Source organism: Budorcas taxicolor, chromosome 3 (genome assembly GCF_023091745.1).
Source record: "Budorcas taxicolor isolate Tak-1 chromosome 3, Takin1.1, whole genome shotgun sequence".
NCBI lineage: Eukaryota > Metazoa > Chordata > Mammalia > Artiodactyla > Bovidae > Budorcas > Budorcas taxicolor.
The window spans coordinates 31,912,518-31,937,079 of NC_068912.1; the positions used below are offsets into that span (position 1 = coordinate 31,912,518).

A 24,562-nucleotide genomic window follows, 5' to 3' on the forward strand; every position below is an offset into this window, starting at 1 on the left:
GCTCCAGGCAGCTGGGCACCCTCCTCTCAAGGCCCAGAACAGAGCCAGGCAGAGTGCTGGAGCTCATCCCGCTCCCGCCCCCACTTCCTATCTCTGTCTCTTACCTGTTCTCCCTCTGCTTCCCACAGAACCACGAGTTCATAGATGAGCAGATGTTTGAGCAGAACTGCATGGAGAGTTCAATGCAGAACTACCCGTCCACACGGAGTCCTTCGTTGTCCAGCCACCCAGGCCTCACGACCACCTGCTGCTCCCGTCGTAGTAAGAAAACCACACACCTGCCCAATTCCAACTTGCCGGCCACCCGCCTGCGCAGCATGCAAGAGCTCAGCACGATCCACATCCAGGGCAGTGAGCAGCCCTCTCTCACTACCAGGTGGGTGGCTCCCATCCATCGCTCCCTGAGGCTTTTAGGCGCTCCCTGGGCTTCCCTGTGGCTCAGCTGATAAAGAATCTGCCTGCAATGCGGGAGACCTGGGTTTGATCCCTGGGTTGGGAAGATCCCCTGGAGAAGGAAAAGGCTACACACTCCAGTATTCTGGCCTGGAGAAATCCATGAACTGTATAGTCCGTGGGGTCACAAGGAGTCGGACACGACTGAGTGACTTTCACTTTCACTCTCAGAGAGTGATGCCATCTCCACATTAGGAGAACCCTGGGGTCTTTGGCCCTCCCTCCCCCATATCTAATGCAAGGGCCTCCCCCACCTTCCTTCTCATACTTGCAAGTTAGCCCAAAAGCCCCTCCTATGCTTAGGATACTATGGCATGTTTAGGCCCAGTGGATGCGGGGGGGGGGGGGGGGGGGGGGGGGCGGGGGGGGTGGTTAGATATGAGAAACAAGTAACAACAAAAATCCAAAAATGACCTCCCTGCTGCAGAGAATGGACTGTTTTCTCAAGAAAGCAATTTTCACAATGGTATTAGACATGGCTTATCCCAGGCTGATTTTGCATCACAAACTGACTCTGCTTATATTTAGGCCACTTCCCACTACCTCCAATGAACTGCAAGGAAGTCAGGGGAAGTAAAATCAAGTGACACAAATGATAGGAAAATAGTACACTGGAGGGGAAAATGTATACGCTGAATTTCAAAGCCCAATATGCATGACTTTTGCAATTTGGGGTAGTTGAGGAATAATCATCAGAATGTATAATTACAGGCCAAATACCAAAAGCAGAGATGGAGGGACACCCAAACCACCTCCTAGTTACTATAAGCTAGACATGTAGAGGGTCACAGAAGCTTTGGGACACTAGCAAGATGAACCATCATCAACTCACTGTTTTTTTTATCCCAGTCGTTCCAGCCTTAATTTGAAAGCAGATGACGGACTGAGACCAAACTGCAAAACATCCCAGATCACCACAGCCATCATCAGCATCCCCACTCCCCCAGCACTAACCCCAGAAGGCGAAAGTCGGCCACCCCCTGCCAGCCCGGGCCCCAACACGAACATTCCTTCCATAGCCAGCAATGTTGTCAAGGTCTCTGCCTTGTAAAACCACTGGACAGAGGGCCAGTGCAGGTAGTGGGAGTGAAGGGGGCTGGCATGTTGGTGGGTGGCCACTGGGACCACTCCCTCCCCCTTCCCCACTATTCCTGCCCACACCGTTGCACCCCTAGCGCTGAAACTTGTGCCTGGAAGAGAAGGAGGCAGCGAAGGGGCACGTGAGGTTCACTGCTGCTGGCGTGGACGCAGCCCTGAGCCACTGCATCTCTGGGGCCAGAGGAAGGGAGAACGGGTGGGGGTAGGGGTGGGATGTGGGGGTACAGGCTGGGAGCCAGGACAGGGCCCGGAGGGGGGGAGCCTCAGACCAAATAACAGATGATTCTGGAGACCCCAGTGAGGAAAATACACGACCAAGAGCAGCACAGAGGCCGAGCTGTCACATGCAAAACAGGAAGAAAATATAACACTGTGTATTTAAGCACCTTTTTCAAGGCTCTTAATGGATAATATTTATTCATGGGAAAAGGTGGAAAACAAAAACACCAACGGAGTTTTGTGAAATGTTTTTCTCCATGGACCCAATACCTTTGAACCAAAACAATGCATTTTGTGAGGGTTATTGTTTTTGTTTTTTTCTCTCTCTCCTTTTATAGCAAAAGCTTTTAGGCTAAGAGGTCAGTTACTGCTGAGTTCTCTCTTCGTTCCCCCAGGTAGATGAGGTCAAATGAGTCTGGGCCCCACTGCCCAGCTGACCTGCACAGAGCTGCCAAGTGGCCACACAGCAACACTCACCCTCTGTCTGTCCCCGTCTGCTTTGTCTCTGTGCCTCTCTGCTTCCCACCCTGGGTGTTTTTCTCTGTGTCTAGCCATCTGTCTCGACGTGGACCCCAGTGATCCTGAGACATGTTAAAGAAGGCCTTCTCCACTGCCAAGAACCTACAGACTCATGCCCGGGAGTTCTATTTATGCGAACGCAGTGGTGGAAGAGAACAGAACAGAGCAAAACTGGGCATTTAGGGATGAGGGACATCTACCTTAAAGAGCAGAGTGCTTCCCTTGTGGTTGGAACCACTGGTGTTTGAAGTTTGCATTTCTGGGGAAGAAAGGGAATGACCAGATTTATCACACTGGGATCTTGAAAAAGGAAACAGCCAGCACTGGAGAGGCACGGGAAATTTCGGCGTGTGCCAGTGGAGAGAGAACAGAAGAACCCAGGGCTCCCAGCGGCAGCCGGCCCCTGTGGCACCTTGCTTTGCACGCTTCTTTCAGGACCCACCATAAAGCCCATCCAGAGCTCTGCCAAAAGGCTTCATGAGCAGTTAACCGCCGAGAAGGCAGTGGTATGGGGACCAAGCTCTGACTTATCTCATACCTGAGGCTACTCCCACAGAGGCTGCAGAAAGTTAAGCCTGTGTGCCTCATGAAGGATTCTCCAGAGTGAAAGCAAGTAAGAGATCATAGATTATACTTACCAGGTCTGAATGATGCCTTGGGGTTGAAGAGTCTTTAGGCCAGCTGTCCCTGAAGATAACTGAAATGGGGGAGAAGCCTGATCACCTCTCTGGAAGTGAGGAAGTAATTATTTCCAGAGAACCCAGACACATTTCTGTGCAAGTGGTTGGTAGCCATTTGGGGCTAGGAACACTATTTATGGAATCCAGTCAGTTTTCACTGCTTTTAGTAGAGCAGGTGGGCCTTGGGGTTAAGTGACAAAGCCCTTACCACCCTTCCCAAACCCTAGCTAGCCTATTACAGTCTCTCTAGCCTGGATTCTGAGATACAGGAGTTCCTCAAGAACTCTTTATCCATTCAGCAACTTAGTGATTAGCTGTTTAATCATGGGCCAAGAATTTTTCTGCCCACCAGAGGCATCCAGATGAGTTTCACTAGCCCGGAACCTAAAAATTACCTTCACTGGCTTCCCTATGACCCCAGCTCTATTGACCCTGCAGAAGGAGAAAGTCAAAGGGTTGTGAGGTGGCACCTAGCCAGAAGGTGAGCAGAAGGGCAGAGGAGAGGGAGCCTTCTACTTCACGCTGTCCTCACTGGTCACTGACTGGGTCCTTTCTCTGGGTCTGACCTCAAGGATTTCCCCCTAACCTGAGAATGGGGGTGGTTCTGGCCCTCTGAGCTCATGGCAGAAGTAGGCAGAAAGGTTTTACAACTACAGAGGAATTCGTGTGTATACACAAACACACAACAACCTAAACACACTCGGGAATAAGTTCTTCAACCCATTCGTGTCATACATATGTCTCATTAGGGAAGGCAGAGGACTGGGCTGGACTCTATTTAAATGGCAAGCCAAGGACTAGAAAAGGAACTTTTCTCTTGAAAGAATGGATAATGGAGCAAAGTTAGGAAGGTCTAAAGTTTCTAAGTATGTATCATGAGAACTGAATGGGGTAAAGGATAAAGAGGTAAATAGGAGCATGGTTACATATACATATGAATGAACTGTGTTTAAGAACAGATCATCACAGGGTTAGAATAATGACTGCTCCAACCTGGGACCTGTTTGGTAGTGTACTGAGGGAGCGTATTAGTGGTTCCCATAAAAATTAATGAAGAAATTTTAAAAATCATGTCCCAAATAATTTCCTGTTGTTTTTTGACCCTAATGAACTAAATGTTTTGTATTCCTTAGACTTCATTTTCAAATCTCACATTATACCAGGTCCTAAACGACCACTGGGGCTTCCCTGGTGGCTCAGACGGTAAGGCATCTGCCTGCAGTGCGGGAGACCCGGGTTCAATCCCTGGGTCAGGAAGATCCCCTGGAGAAGGAAACGGCAACCCACTCCAGTACTCTTGTCTGGAAAATTCCATGGACGGAGGAGCCTGGTAGGCTACAGTCCATGGGGTCACAAAGATGTGGACACGACTGAGCAACTTCACTTCACAGCTGATAAAAAGCTTGGGTTGTCTCGGTGGGGTGGATTTGCTCCTGGAAGGATTTCACCTGGATTTCAAATGACCATTAGACTAACCCCTTCAGCTCCATCCTTCAATGTAGCCTTAGCCAAAGATGAGAAATCCACTTCACTCAAGAAAATGGCTTGTCTACACAACAGAATACAGCCAGAAGGGCCAATACTGCTAAAGGGTATTTGTAAGTAAACAAAAAGGCCAAACGTGCCACATCAGTTTAACGTCTAACTCAATGGCCAGTGACAGAAGAAATGGGATATTATCAGGGTTTCCAGGGGACAGTGGCTTTCTGGGGAAATGCCTTGAGCTTTCATAGTTCTTTCATGAACCACTTCAGCATAATAGAAGATTCACAAAACTACCCATTCAATCCTACTCAACATTAGGGAGGGTTAAAAACAAACCAACAGGCTACATTCAAATGAATGGAAACTTAGAAAACACGGAATTAAGAGTATATCAAACTAGAAGAGATTAGAGACTATCTATCTAAGTCATTTTACAGTATAGGCTGATGCCCAGACAAATTAAGTGACCTGCTCAAGGTCATGAGGTCATTTAATGACAGGGCTGGGATCAGAACCCAAATCCCTTGAATATTAGTCTAATGCTTTTTCCATTACACACATTGCCTCTCAGCAATAGTGCTCAGAGAAGACTCATCAGAGATTACTTGCTATAACTAGAGACATAGTCATGTGTGAATGCCAGTTATTACTTGGACACAACCCCTTTGAAACCACCTGACTGTACCAGTATAAACCATACCTTGGAAACCACCATCCACTAGATAGAATCAGCTAAGGACTATCAATTCTGTCAAAAGCAGGTGAGTAAGTGTACAGTCAGATTTTTTCAGTCCAATGCTGTCTTTCCAAAGCCCTTAATGAGGAGAGGGCTAGGACATTTTGAAGCATACTTCATGTAGTCTTTAATCCTTTCCACAACCTCTGGTGGTAGTACGTCAAGAACTAAATCTTTAATTCACAGAGGGGAAAACAGAAAGAAGCTGAGTGACATTCAAATTCACATGGCAAGTTAGTGGCAGAACTAAGACTGCAATCCAGAGCTTAGACATCTTGCCCTGGGATTTTCCCCTTGACATTATGTTGTATTACTCTGAGGCTTGCTTATATGTTTAATACTTGGATTTTCAGAACCATCCTGAGCCAGGACCTCCAGAAGCACACACTGCACTATTCCTCCTTCATCCCCTCTTTTCATTACCAGTGTCAAGCTCAAGACTAATTGCATAGAATCCTGTTCAAAAGAATAGATATTCTCAGTGATAGCTGAACATGTGAGTCTACAATCATACAGGAGGATAAAAAGTCAGCAAGTAGAAAAGTGAAAGAAAGAAAAATAAAAAATTTGAACAGAAATTAAAATGGCCAGTTAATGCTGATTCACAATTAACAAGCATCAATTTATGGATATGCTTGAGGACTTGACCCAATTTTCAAACAATGATTCCTGCAGTTCAGGATCATGTCACTTTTTAGAATGGATCTAAACCTAGATGTTTAGTCTATTAATGAATTCTAGTGATCCAGGCTCCCTCACTTCAATTACCAGAGAACTACAAGGCATAAACATCCTAACGCTGTTAATCTAAGGCAATATTAGTTTCCCTTCTCATCTAGTTGGCATGGTAACCATAACAGGAACCCAAAAGACTACTTTCCCTTTCTGATTCCCTTATGAAATCTTTGCAAAGCTTTAAAATGAGTGAAGGAAAAGTGTTATGACCTGTCACCCTTGGAGCCCAAACAGCATCATGATGAGCATCATTAGAACTAAGAGAAAGTGGATCAGAAAAAGAAACAGCTTTAAAGGGGTTCCTTTTGAGTCTTGTTTTCAATTCAGAATGTTCTATGTTTTTCTCATCAAGTGTGGGAATGAATTTCTCTTAGCAGGTTTCTCAACTACACTGGATGATGTCACACTAACCAGTGTAGGGCACTGACCCAAGTCCTGGGGGGCTCCTTGGACCAATAGACTATTTTACAAACCTGGGTGGTGGGAGGGATGGTATATTTTTGATAATCAGACATTCCAATGTAATGTTTTCCTTAGAGGTCACCCTCCCCCATTAATGTTATCGTGAAAATCATGTGTGTTCTTTTCTATTTTCATATAATAAATGGGCTTTGCTTACCAACATCACAATGGCAAAGAAGAAATACTGTACAAAACTGCAGAAAGATAAACATGTGAAATCTTTCTATGGAAACAAACAAAAAAACCAACTCTTGAGTTTCCTGTTGTCTTCTTTTGAAACTGTAGTGCATATGTTAAAATGTATATCATTTTCAGTATTGAGTCATGTGCCACTGCTGTACCCGATGTATCCAATCTGGATTAAACAATGTGCCACAAAATGACTACGATTGTTTAATACCTGTATTCTCCCGCTATACATTAGAAAATAAGGGTAATTTGAACAGAGACTTTTTCCCTCGCCAGAAAAAGTCACAGAATCTCAGAAGGGTGCTTAAGCTCTAGTCTCGTCTTCCCTTTCCCATCCTCCCTCAATGCGAGCAACTCCTTTATGACATCTGAGATGGTTCTTGCCTGCTTGTATACTTTAGTCATGGATGTTCACTAACAGGGAAAGCATTTGATTGCATTTGTCAACAGCTCTATTTTGAGACTCAGCCCTGCACTACTGAAAGAAAAATAGGCTTTTATGTATCCGTATTGGTTCTGCTGAGAATACACTGAATATCTACCATCTAAACCAACGTCTCAAACTAAAAGGAAAACTCAAAATTAAATGCTATATTGAGTATGGCAAAAAGCTCGGATTTGAGAGGACAGAGCACATGTTCAGGTTCTATTATTTATATGACTTCACATCAGTTTTTGTGTGTGTGCATGTGGTCACACCCCGCAACTTGCGGGATTCCTTAGTTCCCTGACCAGGGACTGCACCCTTGGTTCTCGCAGTGGAAGCACAGGTGGCTTTAACCACTAGACTTCCAGGGAAGCTCCCAGTCTCTTCTATCTTGGCTTCAGTTTGTTTCCTCATCTTAAAAATGAGGGGATTGGGTCAGATATCTTGAAGATCTGTTCCTAGGTAGTGAAAACAACTGGCATTTTCACATTTCACCATAATGTGGCAAGAACAGTGGGAGTTCTTTTGATTTCCCCACAACAGCCATCAATGAAAATTGTAAGGTTAAAGCAAATGTAAGGTTTGCTGTGTATAAATGTAAAGCAAATGTAAGAAATGCAAGGTTAAACCAAATGTGTGATGCCAGAAGGCCCTGAGTTGGCTGTGAAATTCATTTCTATCACTAATGGTCATAGCTTTATCATCCACTAGGTGTCACTACAGATCCACAGTTCAAATAATCTGGAGCAGAGTAATGAAATCAAATGCATGGTGAGCAATATGTGCTTTTTCATGAAAAAAAGCACTAAATGTTAACTGGGGTATACATGCTTGTTCACAGAGACACAAAACAATAAACATATTCTGTCAAAATGAGAGAACCACCTGGTAATGCAGTTACAATGTCAGTTATGACTATCAAAAATAAATTTAATTTTTTAGGATTAAGATAGGGTTATTTATATTTGAGGGAGGGGAAAGAAACCTAAGGCTTTAAACTACTCCCTTGACTCCTAAGAGTTGATCCATTAAGTATCATAATTTCTGTTCAATTATTTTTAGTGTTCAAGGGCTCTTACCTTTAAACTATTTTTTTAAGGTTAGTGATCGTGTTAGTAGCTTAGTCATGTCCAACTCTTCGTGACCCCATGAACTGTAGCCCACTAGCCTCCTATGTCCATGGAATTCTCAAGGCAAGAATACTAGAATGGGTTGCCATTCCCTTCTCCAGGGGATCTTCCCGACCCAGGGATCGAACCCAGGTCTCCCACAGTGCAGGGAGTCTTTATGGCCTGAGCCACCAAGGAAGCCCTTTTTAAGGTTGCTGCTGCTACTGCGGCTAAGTCGCTTCAGTCGTGTCCGACTCTGTGCGACCCTATAGACGACTTTAGGTTTAAAAGGTTAGCAAATTATTATTGCAATATTTACACTACTTTTAAAGATTACTTTTAATTACCCAAAGTTACTTATATTCTTTAAGTCAGAATCATCCAAAGCAACAGGTTTCCCAAACATTTCTCTACATGTTAATGCTGCTAGCCTAATTTAAGTCTAACTTGAACAGCTATATAAATGTATTAACATTCTAGAAGTTAGACACTAAACCAATTCATAGTAGTCATTTATGTAAATGTATAAAGGCTCTCTATACTCATAAATAGATTTTCCTTTTCTCTAGAAATTATTAGCCATGCATCAGTTAAATCTTAGAGCTGGAAGGGACCCTAAAAATCTTTTGGTCTAACTGCCTTTTACTGGTGAGACTATTGGACTTTGAGAGGTTAAAATGACTAGTACAAGGTAAAAGCAGGTAGCAGAGAGTCAACTAAGGCAAACACTTCTCCCGCTACACCACAAAACACTCTCAAGTAAGTCTGCCTAAAACCCACCTACAGTTCCTAACAGATTAGGAGGGTGACAATTTCAGCAGATTCCTTCCACAGCCAGCACAACTACACCCCTTATTTGGGAAGGTAACTGCTGAAATGTTCCAAGGAAAATGCTTATGAAAAATGAAATTAGTATCTTCATGTGTTATGGCATATGCTTACCTCCAGCTTATTTTCCTATTTAAAAAAAAAAAAAAGGCAAACACAAAAAAGGCAACCCTAAAAGAGAATCCAATTAATTTCAAGACTAATGGGTATCCTAATTTCTAATTAAGATACAGAAGTATCCTAATTAAAATCCCCTAGCAATGATAAACTGTGAACTTGGCTGTACTGTGGGGAAAAATGGTAGGGGGAAAAAAAAAAGAGCTAAGCTCAATTATGTAACAATGACAGGATCTTAAACGTGTAATTAAAGTCATCTTAATGACATGCTGGACCTCATTATGGATTTGCTATTTACAGTGTTAATTCACTCTAACTTGGTAATGCATGTACAGTATTGTTATGTATATGTAAAGCCTATCACTGCCCAATCCAAATGACAGGAATCTAAGTTAAACCATTAGGGCTGTGTTATGTGAGTACTGGACAGTTAATGACAATGGCTGCAGATATTTGCTGACAGCCCTGGGGGAAAATGTTTAATCTGCCTAGACAAGTATGTACATAGGAAAGGAGAGCTTCCCTTTTAAAAAGTAAATACGTATCTCTATTCATAGGTGGTTCTCTCACTACAAACCCCTTTCACAGAAAGGATGTGGAACCAAACATGAATTCATAAAAGGGATGCTATAAAGAAATTGAAGAAAATATAACTTCCAATAACATTTTTCCAAATCATAATTTATAGACACAGAATTTCAGAAAAATGCTAGAAACTTCCCTTAGCCTACTAACTAGCAGAGTAGGGCAGCTATTAATTTGGGTCCCAGAAATGGGCTTCAAAGGGTCTATGAACCCTTTGAAAACAAATTCTTGTTTATACAATGAGAAATTTTCTGGGACAAATCTATAGCTTTCATCAGATTCATAAAAGGATCCAAAAATCAACAAAGACGAAGACCTGCTCCTTTTCCTGAGAAACAAAAGACAGCCACTGATCCTTAGCTATTTAATGCATATCAAAAACACAAGACAGCTTCCATAATCTTAAAAACAAGACATCATCATCAAAAGATGAACAATAAACATGTCACCACACTTGGCTGAGTTTCTATTTTTACTGGAAGCAAATAGCATCAAATCAAGGACCTTGGGAAAGTCTGAATCAATGTTTATTCCCAAAAGGAGAAGCAGTTTTCTGATCTACCATGCTACAAATTTCTTTAAGAACACACCTCTATGGAAACGCAGCCCAAGACTTTTGGAAAGAACTCCACACCATAAACTAGCATTACCTTTCAAATCTCAAGGTTTTTATTTCTTTTAAAGTAAGCAGCAGTATAAGTCTTTTTCAGCGTTTCTTTTCAGAACGGCTTATAGAAAACAGCACCCTGGGACCTTTAGCTTTACGTCCCCCAAATTTTCTTTCAAGAATCTAATCCAGGGAGCTTAAAAAGATCTTTAAAAAGATAATACACTTGACCTACATCAGGTTGATTTAGGTCAAAACAATCTGAAAAATAGATATGCCCCAGCAGAAAGCCTCAAGACTTCTCCAATTCCTCAAAAAATGCCACTATACGCCACTCCACTATAGGTCAAGGAGGATGGCAATCACTTGATATGCCCAGATGGTATGAGGGACAGCCTACTGTCACTGGTTGCTGTGCATCATTTCTTGTAGATAAACGGTATTCATCTGATAGGCTGCCATCCAACTTGGATGTCTCTGAGCATTCCAATAATACGACTGAGAAGCAGCAGCGTAGTATTCCTGCCATGCCCTGTAGTAAGCTCTCCAGTACTCCTCATAGTCCTGATACGTATCAGAAAAACTTGGATGTGTTTCCCTCTGGCAGTCATACCAACCATCTTCCTGGGGTTCTGTCTGCAATCGATAGGAAGATCGCCTGGGAAGGTTTCTCCGGCTCTGCTTAGCTCTCTGGTTATGGTTAGCTCCCTCCTTATGCCTTGTCTTTACTTGGATTTCAGTTGGTTCTTGATACTCTACTAGGCTAGGGGTGTCATTTCCATTCAGAGGCTGTTCCAAAGAGATATGGCCATCCACAGGAATAGATTCTGAGTGTTTCAGCTGAGTATCAGAAGAAACTTCCAAGTATGACTTATTTCCTTTGCTCTGGGAAGAAGTCCTTGAGCTGTAAGAATCACTGTCACTCTCGGAGTCTCCAGATTGGCTGCTACTTGCCAGTACCTGCACTCTCTCTTCAGTAATTCTATTTTTCACAAAACCATTTTGAGGATTCACAGACTGATCCCCAGGACCTGTGTAGTGTCTGATGATTTCCACAGGTTTCTCTAAACCCTCTTTAATATAGTGTTCATAATCCTCCACCAATTCTGCAAAAGTCAAAATACACGGCAAATGGGATTTAAAGGAAGACAGACAAGGAATTTTGGGGAGTGACACAGAAGCTTCTTTGACTTGGTGCTGACTGTTAGTAGGGTTTTCAACAGAGGTCTGGACAGAATTCTTCATTTGCTCTTCCAGTTGTAGTGCACAGCCCAGTTCTTTCGGTGATATGGCTTTTTCTACGATTCCACACTCTGAATGGCTTTTCACAGGAAGTTTTTGTTTCGTATTATTTTTTGATTTCACTGATACTGCAGATATAGAAGTATTTCTAGATGAAGCCATGTGTTTACCATGAGCTTTCTGAGTTTGAAAGGTTCTCTCTGTTTTTTGAACGTGCTTTTTTAGAGGCTGGGTAGGTACACTTGCTAAACCGTATGTATGCACGGCAGCTTCAACCTCCACATCCCAATCCAAACATTCTTCCATCAGACCAGGAGGAATAGGATCTACATAAAAGGAATTTTAAAAGTATTAAATTCTCAAGTTGCTTTAGACCAGCATTTTCTGAATGGTTTAATAAAGCTTTCCGTGGTCAAAAGGGTTAAGAAACAAAATACACTAACAGTACACTAAGAAGCTTAATATATTAGTATTTTAAAAGACCTGAGTAATCCTCACAGGGAAGAATTTTGCTGATAAATATACAAGACCCATCCCATACCCATTAGCAGTATCGCCCTCTAACCTCTCAGTGAAAAGAGCTGATTCTAGGAGTAAGGTGTGCCTCTGTAGCAGCTCTCCTACCCCTCATCACCCCCCTCACCAGCTCCTCCCTGTGATCTCACTACTCACAGCGGCAAAACAAAGGTATGAGAAAACGGATCATGCTCCCTAAAGCTTACCAACTGGGAAATATTACAGCCGCAACTCTGCACCCAAGTAAATCTGCCACCCTATATTATATTCTACCAGGGAAAAATCAACGCCCTCAACGGTGGAGGGAAAAAGCCTCCGCAGGGGAGAAAAGTCAGATCAATGACTGTGGAAAGATCTGTGATATCAATGGCACTTGTAAATCTAAAAAAGTTTACTGGCTCCAACCCTCTGAATTTCCTCTTCCAGCCAGGTGTGACAATTTGCTCCTACCTGCACTCAGGTCTTTCCACAGTGTGACCAATTTTCATCTTAGACCAAGTACATAGAGCCTCAGCTTTGCAAAGCTCTCACCTGTCACTGCTGGTGCTGTTCCAACTATACCCACTACTCATTCCCTCAGATCTGGATTCTTCAGCTGAGGCTCCTGATTCTTCATTGAATAGAAACTCTGACTAAACTCAGATTCCTACTAAGATGATATCCCTTGCTTGCAGAGATCTATCATTCAGGTCAATTTCCCTCCTAATCTTGCTCCAGGATACTCACCTGAACAGTCTGTGGTCACACAAGTGCTTAGTCCAATACAGATCTAATACCATGAGTATCATTTTCTCACAATTTCAGGGCTTTGTTAACACTTCATAAAGATCCAAATACATGTCATTTTCCAGTAACCAAAGACAACTTTTTTTTTATCACTAGATGTTATGATACTAAATCCTACCACAAGGCCTAGCCCTCATATGTCAACTTTAAATTTTTTTCTGTATTTATAAAGATTATCAACACTTACACATAGAGAGAATTCACAAAATACAGTCTCAGAGAACCTAAAAAACATCTACTCTAAAAACAAATACTTGGTAAACCAGGACATAAACTTAGAGTAATTTTAAAAATCTGTAAAAAGATCATAAAATGAGTTATCACAAAGCCAGAATTACTAAAATTCACAGCACTCCTAGACCTGTGCTTAATCTAGCTTTGTAAAAATCACTAAAGGAGTGAAATATATTGGTAAATATTCACTGCCATATTTATTCAATGACATATCCCATTTTCTAGAAGATCATGTATGTTTATATAACTATACAATATCTATATGTATATAGATATGTTATCTATATAATGTATGGAGAAGGGGACGATAGAGGATGAGATGGTTGGATGGCGTCACTGACACATTGGACATGAGTTTGAGTAGGCTCCCAGATTTGGTGATGGACAGGAAAGCCTGGCGTGCTGCAATCCATGGGATTGCAGAATCAGACAGAACTGAGTGACTGAACTGATTGATGTGTGTGTATATGTGTGTGTGTGTGTGTGTGTATGTGTGTGTGTGTGTGTGTGTGTGTATATGTGTGTGTGTGTGTGTATATATATATCAGAGAAGGCAATGGCACCCCACTCCAGTACTCTTGCCTGGAAAATCCCATGGACGGAGGAGCCTGGTAGGCTGCAGTCCATGGGGTCACTAAGAGTCGGACACGACTGAGCGACTTCACTTTCCCTTTTCACTTTCATGCGTTGGAGAAGGAAATGGCAACCCACTCCAGTGTTCTTGCCTAGAGAATCCCAGGGACGGGGGAGCCTGGTGGGCTGCTGTCTATGGGGTTGCACAGAGTCAGACACGACTGAAGCGACTTTTAGCAGTAGCATATATATATATATATATATATATATTACACACACCTGCCTTTACATATATATATATATATATATATATATATATATATATATGACCTGTCTCGTGGGAAATCTGTATGCAGGTCAGGAAGCAACAGTTAGAACTGGACATGGAACAACAGACTGTTTCCAAATAGGAAAAGGAGTACATTAAGGCTGTATACTGTCACCCTGCTTATTGAACTTACATGCAGAGTACATCATGAGAAACACTGGGCTGGATGAAGCACAAGCTGGAATCAAGACTGCCAGGAGAAATATCAATAACCTCAGATATGCAGATGATACCACCCTTATGGCAGAAAGTGAAGAGGAACTGAAGAGCCTCTGATGAAAGTGAAAGGGGAGAGTGAAAAAGTTGGCTTAAAGCTCAACATTCAGAAAACGAAGATCATGGCATCTGGTCCCATCACTTCATGGCAAATAGACGGGGAAACAGTGGCAACAGCGGGTGACTTTATTTTTTGGGGCTCCAAAATCACTGCAGATGGTGACTGCAGCCATGAAATGAAAAGACGCTTGCTCCTTGGAAGAAAAGCTATAACCAACCTAGACAGCATATTAAAAAGAAGTGGCATTACTTTGCCAAGAAAGGTCCGTCTAGTCAAGGCTATGGTTTTTCCAGTGGTCATGTATGGATGTGAGAGTTGGGACTATAAAGAAGGCTGAGAGCCAAAGAATTGATGCTTTTGAACTGTGATGTTGGAGAAGACTTTTGACAGTCCCTTGGACTGCAAGAAGATTCAACCAGTCCATCCTAAAGGAAATCAGTCCTGAATATTCATTTGAAGGATTGATCTTGAAGCTGAAACTCCAATACTTTGGCTACCTGATGCAAAGAACTGATTCATTTGAAGACCCTGATGCTGGAAAGGATTGAAGGCGGGAGGAGAAGGGGATGACAGAGGATGAGCTGGCTGGATGACTTCACCGACTCGATGGACTTGAGTTTGAGTAAACTCCAGGAGCTGGTGATGGACAGGGAGGCCTGGCGTGCTGCAGTCCATGGGGTCACAAAGAGTTGGACATGACTGAGTGACTGAACTGAACTGCACACACTAACATGCATACATTAACATATACAGCTGACCTTTGAATAACACAGGTTTGAACTGAGGGTTTGAAGGTCCAGTCATACACACTTCTTCCAGTATGTATGACAGCACTGCACAGTCTGTTGTTGGCCCAATCAGTGAATGTGGAAACACAGATATGGAGGGCTGACTCTGAGTTATACAGGGACTTATGCTGCGTGGAGGCTCGGCACATTTAACTCCCATGTTATTCAAGGGTCATGTTATTTATACAGCATATAAATCATATTTTGACACAAGAGTTTAGGGTTTTTAAAAAAGTTTTCAAGAAATCATTAATAGTTTCAAAACATGCATTGTTTCCAAGATGGCACTTTTAAAAAGCAGCTCAATAAATGATTCATTAAAATCAAAAGAAAATACTTAAACATTTTCAGAACAGTATTCAAATTAAAGATACTTCCTCATAATAACAAAGGAGAACATGACAAGAATTATCTTCACCACAACATAAAAGGTAAGATACATCCTTGATATAAAAGAATAAAATCAAATTTGAAGGCTATAAAGTAAAATATGGAGTTAATACAACAGAAATATATTTTTCACTTTTCATGTGAAAAATATATTGTTAGCTTACAATTTTCTCCCTGCTACTTATTAACTGTAAGACCTTAGGCAAATAGTTAACCTCTGTCTCAATATCCTCTTCTACAAAAGGTAGATAACAGCACGTAACTCAAAGGATTGTGGTAAGCATTAAATGAGTTAACATACATAAATACTTATAAATACTTAGAACATTACACATCATAAATATTCTATGTTTGCTATTATTTTCATTAGGCCTATCATCACTGCCATTATTATTTCAACAGCAAATGAAACAGATAAAATATACCTGGTAAAGGCAGAAGATTGATAGTACATTTCTGGGCAATTTTCATCATCATGTTTTCTTCTTCTCCCCGGCAGCAGTAGGTCACTGTCAGTCCCAAAGTACCTAAAGCACCGAAGGAATGTTACGCAGTCAGTCAATTTTCATATAAATGATGCTCCAAGTCCACTTGCCACAGTACAGCTTCCTCCCCTTAAAGAAAGCATCCCAACTTTGTTCTTTTTACCAAAACGGCCAGCTCTGCCAATCCGATGCATATATGTCTCCCAATCCAATGGTACATCCAGGTTTACAACTAGGTTCACCTTCTCAGCATCAATTCCACGGGAAGTCTTGAATTGAAGAAAAGAACAATTGCTTGTCTGCAGTAACTACTGCATGGACACACTATTATTCTAGTGTAACCAAGAGCCAAATTAAGACCAGGAGGATATTTAGGAGCAAAGGAAAATTTCTTTCTAATGAATAACTGACTTCAAGAATAAAGATTAAAAACACAAAAGACATTTTTAGGAAAACATATTCCCCAGCACTGGAAATATGATTATCTTCTGGTATTCCTGTCAGATACACCCACCTAAAATAATAGTTGAAATCTGTACATTTGCTAACAGAACATATGTCCAGATGGATTAGTCACCCAAACTGAACAGGAAATTTACCAAATCTGTGGAAATGAGGACTCTGCAATGAAACTGCTTCAGTTTAGCCATAGCATCAAGACGCTGATTCTGATTCATGTTGCCTAAAAAGATCCAGAAATAAAGTCACATAAAACAAGCTAATATACATTTATCAAATCCACAAAAAGCAGAAATAGTAATATTCAGTCTTAACAGTTTAAAAATATAACAACCAAAGTTAATTCTGTCATTATATGGAAATCTGGGTTAAGACCTAAAGTCAGAATCTTTTAAAATATAGTTAGGCAATCAAGTCAAAATTCAATTTTAATTTTTTTCTTATTTTTATTTTTTGGCCAAGCTGCAGTATGTGGGGATCTTAGTTCTCCAACCAGAGATTAAACTCATGCCTCCCTGCAGTGGGAACAGAGTCTTGACCACCAGACCACCAGGGAAGTCCCGAAAAACTCAGTTTTAAATGATGACTTAGACTATGCCTGCAGATTTAACATTATATCTAAAAGTTACATGTAAGGTTTAGCAATTCTTAGCAAAATAAGATTGCTTTAATCAGCTGCTTATCAATTTGGTATTGAAATGTGATCTACAGTCCAAAATTGGTCCATGGGATATATCATCACCAAAAAAGCCTATGCTAACAGGTTAAAAACTAAGCTGAGATAGCAACCAAAACTCTAAAAAGGCACTCATTGATCAAAAATTCCTTTCAATCTTCCATTCCTTCCATTCCTAGGTCAGCAGTAATAATTCAGTTTTGTGTCAAAAATCAATCAGTTCTGAGTCTTCCTTGGTAGCAGCTCAGTGAAAAAGAATCTGCCTGCCAATGCAGGAGACATGGATTCAGTTCGTGGTTTGGAAAGATCCCTCACGCTGCGGAGCAACTAAGCCCACGCGCACAACTACTGAACCCGTGAGCCCAGGAGCTGCGACTACTGCAGCCTGCGAGCCTAGAGCCCACGCTCCACAACGAGAGAAGCCACTGCAATGGAAAGCCCAATCACTGAAACCAGAGAAAAAGCCTTCACAGCAATGAAGACCCACCAGTCATAAATAAATAAATGAAAATCAATTGGATTTGCCTTCCAAGAGACCATAAAAGTCAATTTAGTCAGCAATTCTTAGCAATTTTAAAATGATTATCTTAAGACAAAAAAAGACTTTGTTTTTATAAAATTAGTTACTGGTGGATATAACTCAAGTTTTCTAATATTATATTATAAACCATGTTACTTCTTTAAAAAACAAGGATATTGGTATAACCAAATCTCAGTGAAAAATAAACCTGAAAATAAAGTAAAATAAAGTAAAAATAAAAATTAAAAAAAAAAAGAAAAAAAAAAATAAACCTGAAATTCCTTTACTCTAAAGACTCAGTATAATCCCACATTAGCAAGTCAACTCATGAAGTGGTATCTCTCCTGACTTTGGATAAGCTTCAAGTCAGGATACTCAACAAAGATTAAAGTTAAGAGGTGAAGTTACCTGAAATGTACTCGGCAGGAAAGCCTTTAGAAGAAAGGATATCAGCCAAGTGTTGTGCTCTATGAAAAATAACACAGAGGGTTATAATTTTACAAATATTGCCCACACCTATCTTTGTATTTTTTAAGTTCCCCAGATAACTTTTAAGGTACAGTACCTGCTGTGTAAGTTAGAAAAGACTAAGGCTTGATTAAATGGAATTTTGCTGAACAGTTCCTGTAAATGTTGAGTCTTTTCCTCAAAAATCTTATGGGCCAAAGGGTATGAATTGACAATCTTATAATACTGCTTCAAACCTATAAAGAAGAGTCTTCTGTTAAAACAAACCTATTTGCTAAATAGAGCAAATATGAAAGCAATAGACAACTAAACGAAAGAAAGCTCCAGAATATCATGAACAAACCCAGTAAGTAACAAATCCAAAATCTATACACACCTATTAGACTTGGATCACTGGAATTTAGTCTTACAAAAGTGGGCTCCCTCATGTACTTTGTCAAAGCATTAGCCAAAAATTCAGGGTAAGTAGCTGACACTGCCAACATCTGTTTACTTGCAGGCAAGGAAGAATAAATCCAACTGCAAAATAAAAGAAAAACACACACTCTGAAAACTATTCAGACGGTAATCACCACTTAGAAAAGCCAGAGACAGATACTTTGGAGCACTATTTTAATAGTTAAGTTACTTATTTTCCTTACTTTATTTGCTCCTGGAAGCTGCCTTCTTCTAAAAGCTTATCTGCTTCATCAAGAATAAAGAGACGTATACTGCCTGGATTCAAGTAGTCAAGTTCTATCAGTTGTTTAATTCTGCCTGAATTCCAGAAAACAAAACAAAACATATTCAAATATTCATAATGCACCAATTTGTGGAAATTTCAGCCAATTCTGTTACTCTACTTAACACGTGGAACTGCTGATTTGAGCCAACCCTCACTATTCTCTATTTACACACTAAGCCACAAATTAGAAATCTTGAGTTCTGATCTTACCTAAATCCGTTATTTTTTCCTCACATTTCATCACCAATATGTATGGAAAATAAACACTATTCCTGTTAAGAGCTGTAACGCACTGAATGCTAAACTGTGATTCTGAGTGATTCATTACTGAAAGACAATACGGAAGCAAAAAATAATCCCAATCCATGGCTTAGAAGGGCTTCCTGAAAGTCATCTCAATACTCTTCTTTTCAAAAGCCTATCCCATACTTATTCTTAAACATCCTTAGGAATGGAGATTTTATAAATTCTGTTGGTAATCCAGTCATGTGTTTATATCTCACTAATCTAATGTTATCTTTAATACTAAAAATAATTACCATAGTTATCAAAGACTGCCATATTCTTATTGTTATATAAAAGTGCTCAGTTACTTAAAAGTCCCAATTAAAAGGTACTGATATCTTACCAGGAGAACCAACAGCAATATGACACTTTTTAAGTCTGGTTTTGTCTTGTGATAATGGAGTCCCTCCAATAAACACATGACACTCTAACCCTTCCATTTTTATTCCAATAGCTGTGATAACAGAATGTATCTGTACAGCAATTTCTCTTGTAGGAGCCAAGATTAAAATCTAAAAAGAAAACAAAACATAAAATATAACTTTAACAAGTCAGCAGAATAAATACATAAGGTAGGACTCAAAAAGATATCCCCAATGCCTGGTATAATTGTTTATAGATAACATGGGCAAATCATGTTTTCTTTAACAAATCTTTGTCGAAGAAATGATCCCCAAACCCAAATCTCCTGTTAATTTGGGTAAAGCCATCTTAGACATACTCTGAGGGAATCTAGAAAATGGGAGATCAGTATAATACATTCACTGTAAGAACCACCTAGTTACCAACAACAGCCAAGCACCTCATTACCACAAATCAGGCAAAATGCTAACTCTCACCACAATCTGGTGAGCAAATAAAAGCATTAAAAAATCCCTATCTATATTTTCAAGAAATGACAAAATTGACACACATGGCAGACTTATTTAACATGCAGTAATAACAGAAATCTCTAAACTTCTATTTGGTCACTATCCCATCCATACCACCACCACTCAATAGCCTCAGTGTCTACTTTCCCCGTATACTTGTCATATGCCTCAAGGGGATCACTGAGGCATATGACAAGTATATTCACTTCTATCTCTGAGGAGCCACTGGTATTTCATCTGACCTGTAGTAAAATGCACATAACACACCTTCCTTTGGGTCATCTGAGCTAAACTCACCTGGGTACTTAGGTTCTCAAGAACAAGAGAGTCCAAAGCAATGGTGGAGAAGACACAGGTTTTCCCAGTTCCAGACTTAGCCTGAACAATTAAATCTGAGAAGAAAAAAAAGTTAGCTAGGACTGAAAAAACTTAGGTACCAATCCCAGAACTAGAAGGGTCTCCAGAGAGATCACATCGTTGGCACTTTGGTTTTTACCCTTAACTCTTAAAAAAGCATGAAGCCATATCCAGAAACAGGCCTCCTCCCTGAACCCCTACCGTTTCTTTTCTTCTTTATGCTTAAGAACCAGAAGTTTGAAGTATGAAATCAAAGTATCAATAGGGTCACATTCCCTCCAAAGACTCTATGGTTATCAATACAATTCTTCCCTGTCTCTTCCAGCTTCTGATGGCTCAGACATTTTTTGGCGCGAAGCTGTGTAACTCCAATCTCTGGCTTTAATCACTGGATTTAGGGCCTACCCTAATCCAGGATGATCTCATCCGAGATCCTTACTAATGTTTACTTTTCTCAAACATAGAACTACTTGTCAGAGTGGAATGGACCTTAAGTATCTCCAAATTCAGTACTGCGCCTCGGTTTGACAGTGTAGGAAATAGAGGCTCGCGGAATGCGGTGTCGTGCCCCTGCAGGCAGCCGCCCTGGGCCCTTTCCGGCCCTCGCCATGGCTCGACACCCCCAGCCCCCGCATCCCCCACTTTCGGCCCTCCTGGCCCCTCAGTGTCCCCTCCCTCACCGAGTCCACATCGCCCCAGCGGGATGGCCTTCAGCTGCACGGGCGACGGCCGCTCGAAGCCAACCGCCCGCAGGCCCTCCAGCACCGGGCGCGACAGCAGCAGCGACTCGAAGTCTGCCGGCTCCGCCAGCAGCACGTCCCCAGTGCGGGTCCGCGGGCCGCTGATGTCGTGAGCCGTCCGCAGGCTCCGCACCGGCCGGGAGGCTGCCTCCGGGGACGAGACCTGCGTGGCCACACGCTCCGCCGGCATAGCGGTCTCCACGGTCGCTAAGGCGGCCGGAGCTTCAAACGCAGCCGCCATGGTAGCCGCGCCGCCGGATCTCGCGGTACTTGGGGCTGGGAGCCTGAGAGCGAGAAGAGGAAAAACTTTATTGGCAGTCTTCCCGCGAAGACACTGACACGCCAGGCCTCGAAAAGGAGGGGAAGTTGAAGGCTTAGAAACACTCGGAAACAGCTACAACAACAACAAAAATGTGACCAGAGGCTGGCGGGAAAAGGGAGGAGAGGAAAGCAAAGGCTACCGGCGTATCGCCGCCTGCGACCTGTAGAGGGCGCCGCGCGCTAGCGACGGGAGCACCGCCCCGCCCCAAGGCCCTCTGTGGGCGGGTCCGCCCCGCCCAGCGCCCAGAGTTGGCTGCCTCACAACGCGGTCTTTGTGACGCGTTCTGTGCGTCAAGCTCCTCGCCTCCGGGCCGGGACTCCGCGGTGGCCCCCTCCCTGTCCCCACCCTGTCTCGCCCCAACTCGCTGCCTTGTCCTGCGCTCTCAGAGAGCGCCCGGAATACAGCGAGACGACTGAGCACGTTGCATAGTATATATGTCTGTGTGGTTTCCTCTTTGTGTCCCCAACCCCTAGCACCGTCCCTGGCACACGGTTAGCCCTGATAAAAGAAATCGGATAGGAACCAGCAACTGCACTGACAGCTCCCACATTCGTATCTCCACCTCCGACCTCTGAACTCCACACTTGTACCTCCATCTCCTGTCTCAACACCTCCACTTTGATGTCTAACGTCAAATTTAACGTTTTCTGTGTGTTGCTCCTATCCCTCCCCACCACCATCTCAAGAACAACTTTAGGTCTCAGCTCAGATATTACCTTTTCAAAGAAGACTTTCCTGAACACCCTGAGATAGCTCCCTCATCCTGGCAGCTCCCCAGCTTTTCTCATCACTCTATTCCCGTGGTCTGGTTTATTTTTCTTCATGGTACTTATCACTAGCTGAAATCGTGTTTATTGTCTGTCTCCCCCACTCTATGAGGACAGAGATCTGTTCTCTCTTGTTCTCTTCAATATCCCTTGTTGGAAAAAAGCAGTCTGACCCAGAGTAAGTGCTCAATATTTATTGAACAAATGAGTTCCTATAACAAAGTCTGAATCATAACTCCCAATGTTAGTGTTTCTGGAACCTAATCTTACAACTCCAAATCTAAAGATAATTCTGCATCTAACCCCAACTTTTGCCTTTATCCTGATATCATAATTCTGGTCATTATCTCTCACCAGTTTACACTCTCTCCCTCTCACACACACACAGTGATGATTCAGATTCCAAAAGAGGTAGGAGGAGTTTGGCTTGGCAATCTCACTGGGAAGGGGTCCTCAGATGCATTTTTCTTAGAAATTTATAAAACGCTAATTATCAACTGTTCCTGTGAAAGAAGGGGGCCTGTTGGGAGTGAGCAGTAAAGGTTTCAGACTTCCTCCTAGTACCCGACCTCTTTCATTCACCTAATCCTTGACTTCCAAACCTCAGAATTATTCTTGACTCCAGCCTGCACTATACCTCCCCTATTTTTTTCCTTGACCTCATGGTGCAACATGCGGGATCAACCAGGGAGTTGAACCCCTTGAATACTAGGCCAGCAGAGAAAGTGGCGAATCCTAACCCCTGGACTGCCAGGGAAGTCCCTCTCCTTTCTAACAGTTACAAGGGCAGGTAATTTTGCCTCTGAATATCTCATCCATATCTCTTCTCCAGTCTCCATAGCATCTGTCCTATTTTAGGTCCCTTTATCACCCTAACTACTTCAACAGCCTCCTGAACGGTGCCCTTGCTCAGAGTTTCTTCTCTCTCCTAGCCACCTACCCCACAGGCACTGGAGTGACCTTTCTTAAGTAGATATCTTAGGTTGTTTGGGTCCAGCTTCTGATTCCTTTTGACCACCTTTTTTTATTTCCCATCCCAGGGTCCCACTTCTCACTATAAGTGACTCCAGTCTAGCTCTTACCTTGTTCTCTTTACTTATTTACATATCTGTCCTTCAGACTAAATAAACTATGAGTTTCTCAAGGATGGAGATTTTCTTACCCTAGGCTGTCCAGTCCAGCACCAGGCCCTTAGTGGACCTAATAAACATTGAATGACAGACATTTTCCTGCTCAAAAATCTAAGCTGAATTTTCATGCTCAGCAGCAGCTGTGTAGAACTCACACCAATCACCAATGAAGAACTTAGCTCTCATCCCAAAAGAAATACAAAGACTATTTTTCCAGAAAAGAACATTCATAGTTTTAAAGGCATTCTGTCTACATTTGTTGTTTACAAAGTCTTATGGACACAAATATTGCAGTCATGTTATTAGGCATAAATTATATTGCTATAGCTAAAAACAAATCAATACATTTTTTTCTTCAATAGTTAAAAAAAAATGGAATAATGCTGCTGTGCATAATGTTTAGTACCATAAAAATAAAACACAAAGGTAAGAGACCATTTAATAATCAGGAGGTATGAGAGTAACATACACAGAAAAAAGGTGGACTGCTGTCTACCTCCTGGCCTCTCCCAGGATAAAATCACAATGGGACCCCAGCCTCCTTTTATGCTGTTTTGTCTACCTGGAAAGTCTTTCCTTATGTTATATACCTGGAAGCTAGTGGCGGGATAGATTCCTGTGAACTGAAGAAGTGGGAGTAAGATACCGACTCAGAATGGGTTTTCAGGTTCAAACAGTCCCAGACAATCATTTCACAGTGGGAGTTTCTGCACCCAGAGGAAAGGTAAATAATGTAAAAAAAGATAGGAGCGTAAGGTGGCCCACCTGGGTGTGAGGATCCACGGGAATATGTGGGGGGAAAAGGAATGAACTAAGTTTTTTTTTTTAAATAGCATTTATTATTTTCTATTCCATTGGTTCTTTGCGCGAGGGGGTTTCTCTAGTTGCAGTGCACAGGTTTCTCGTTGCCGTGGCTTCTCTCGTTGCCGAGCACGGGCTCTAGGGCGCACAGTACTGGCAGCACAGGGGATCAGTAGTAGCAATTGTAGGGCACAGGTTCAGTAGTTGTGGCACAAGGGCTTAGTTGCTCCACAGCATGTGAAATGTTCAAGATTGAATCCACGTCACCTGCATTGGTAGGCAGATTCCTCTTTACTGTACCACCAGGGAAGTCCTTAGATTTATTTTTAATTGGAGGATAATTGCTTTACAATGTTGTGTTGGCTTCTGCCATACAACAGTGTGAATCAGCCAGAAGCATACAGATATCCCCTCCCTCTTGAACCTCCCTCCCACCCCTCTACCCCATTCCATCCCTCTAGGCCATCACAGAGCACTGGGCTGAGCTCCCTTGTTACACAGCAACTTCCCACTAACTATTTTACACACAGTAATGTATATATTTCAAGAACTAAGATTTTTATAGCCACTTTT

General features: G+C 42.0%; 2 protein-coding genes across 2 annotated transcripts in view; one reads left to right on the forward strand and one right to left on the reverse strand.

Moving 5' to 3' along the window:
- KCND3 (potassium voltage-gated channel subfamily D member 3) overlaps nucleotides 1-1,504 on the forward strand; it is a 212,926-nt gene extending 211,422 nt beyond the window's left edge. Inside the window, exons 6-7 of the mRNA XM_052637431.1 lie at nucleotides 129-376; nucleotides 1,303-1,504. Of these exons, the coding sequence (XP_052493391.1) occupies nucleotides 129-376; nucleotides 1,303-1,504 (450 nt within the window). The remainder of the gene's footprint in view (nucleotides 1-128; nucleotides 377-1,302) is intronic.
- An 8,826-nt stretch (nucleotides 1,505-10,330) lies between these two features.
- On the reverse strand, nucleotides 10,331-21,210 carry DDX20 (DEAD-box helicase 20). The gene is made up of 11 exons (XM_052637307.1): nucleotides 20,910-21,210; nucleotides 20,170-20,264; nucleotides 19,344-19,512; nucleotides 18,633-18,747; nucleotides 18,368-18,510; nucleotides 18,089-18,227; nucleotides 17,932-17,990; nucleotides 16,468-16,550; nucleotides 16,032-16,137; nucleotides 15,809-15,910; nucleotides 10,331-11,817 (listed from the first exon to the last, which is right to left on the reverse strand). Exons 1-11 carry the CDS (start codon nucleotides 21,208-21,210, stop codon nucleotides 10,652-10,654), a joined length of 2,478 nt encoding a protein of 825 aa, XP_052493267.1. The 3' UTR covers nucleotides 10,331-10,651.
- Nucleotides 21,211-24,562: the final 3,352 nt, after the last annotated feature.

Excerpts from the sequence above, each read along its gene's own strand:
- DDX20 (XM_052637307.1), bottom strand. The coding sequence starts at position 21,210 with ATGGCGGCTGCGTTTGAAGCTCCGGCCGCCTTAGCGACCGTGGAGACC. Across the intron at positions 16,138-16,467 it reads TCCTCATTTCCACAGATTTG|ACTTCCCGTGGAATTGATGC; the intron begins GTAAATTTCCTG and ends CTTCAATTCAAG. Across the intron at positions 15,911-16,031 it reads TGGCAGAGCTGGCCGTTTTG|GTACTTTGGGACTGACAGTG; the intron begins GTAAAAAGAACA and ends TCGGTGCTTTAG.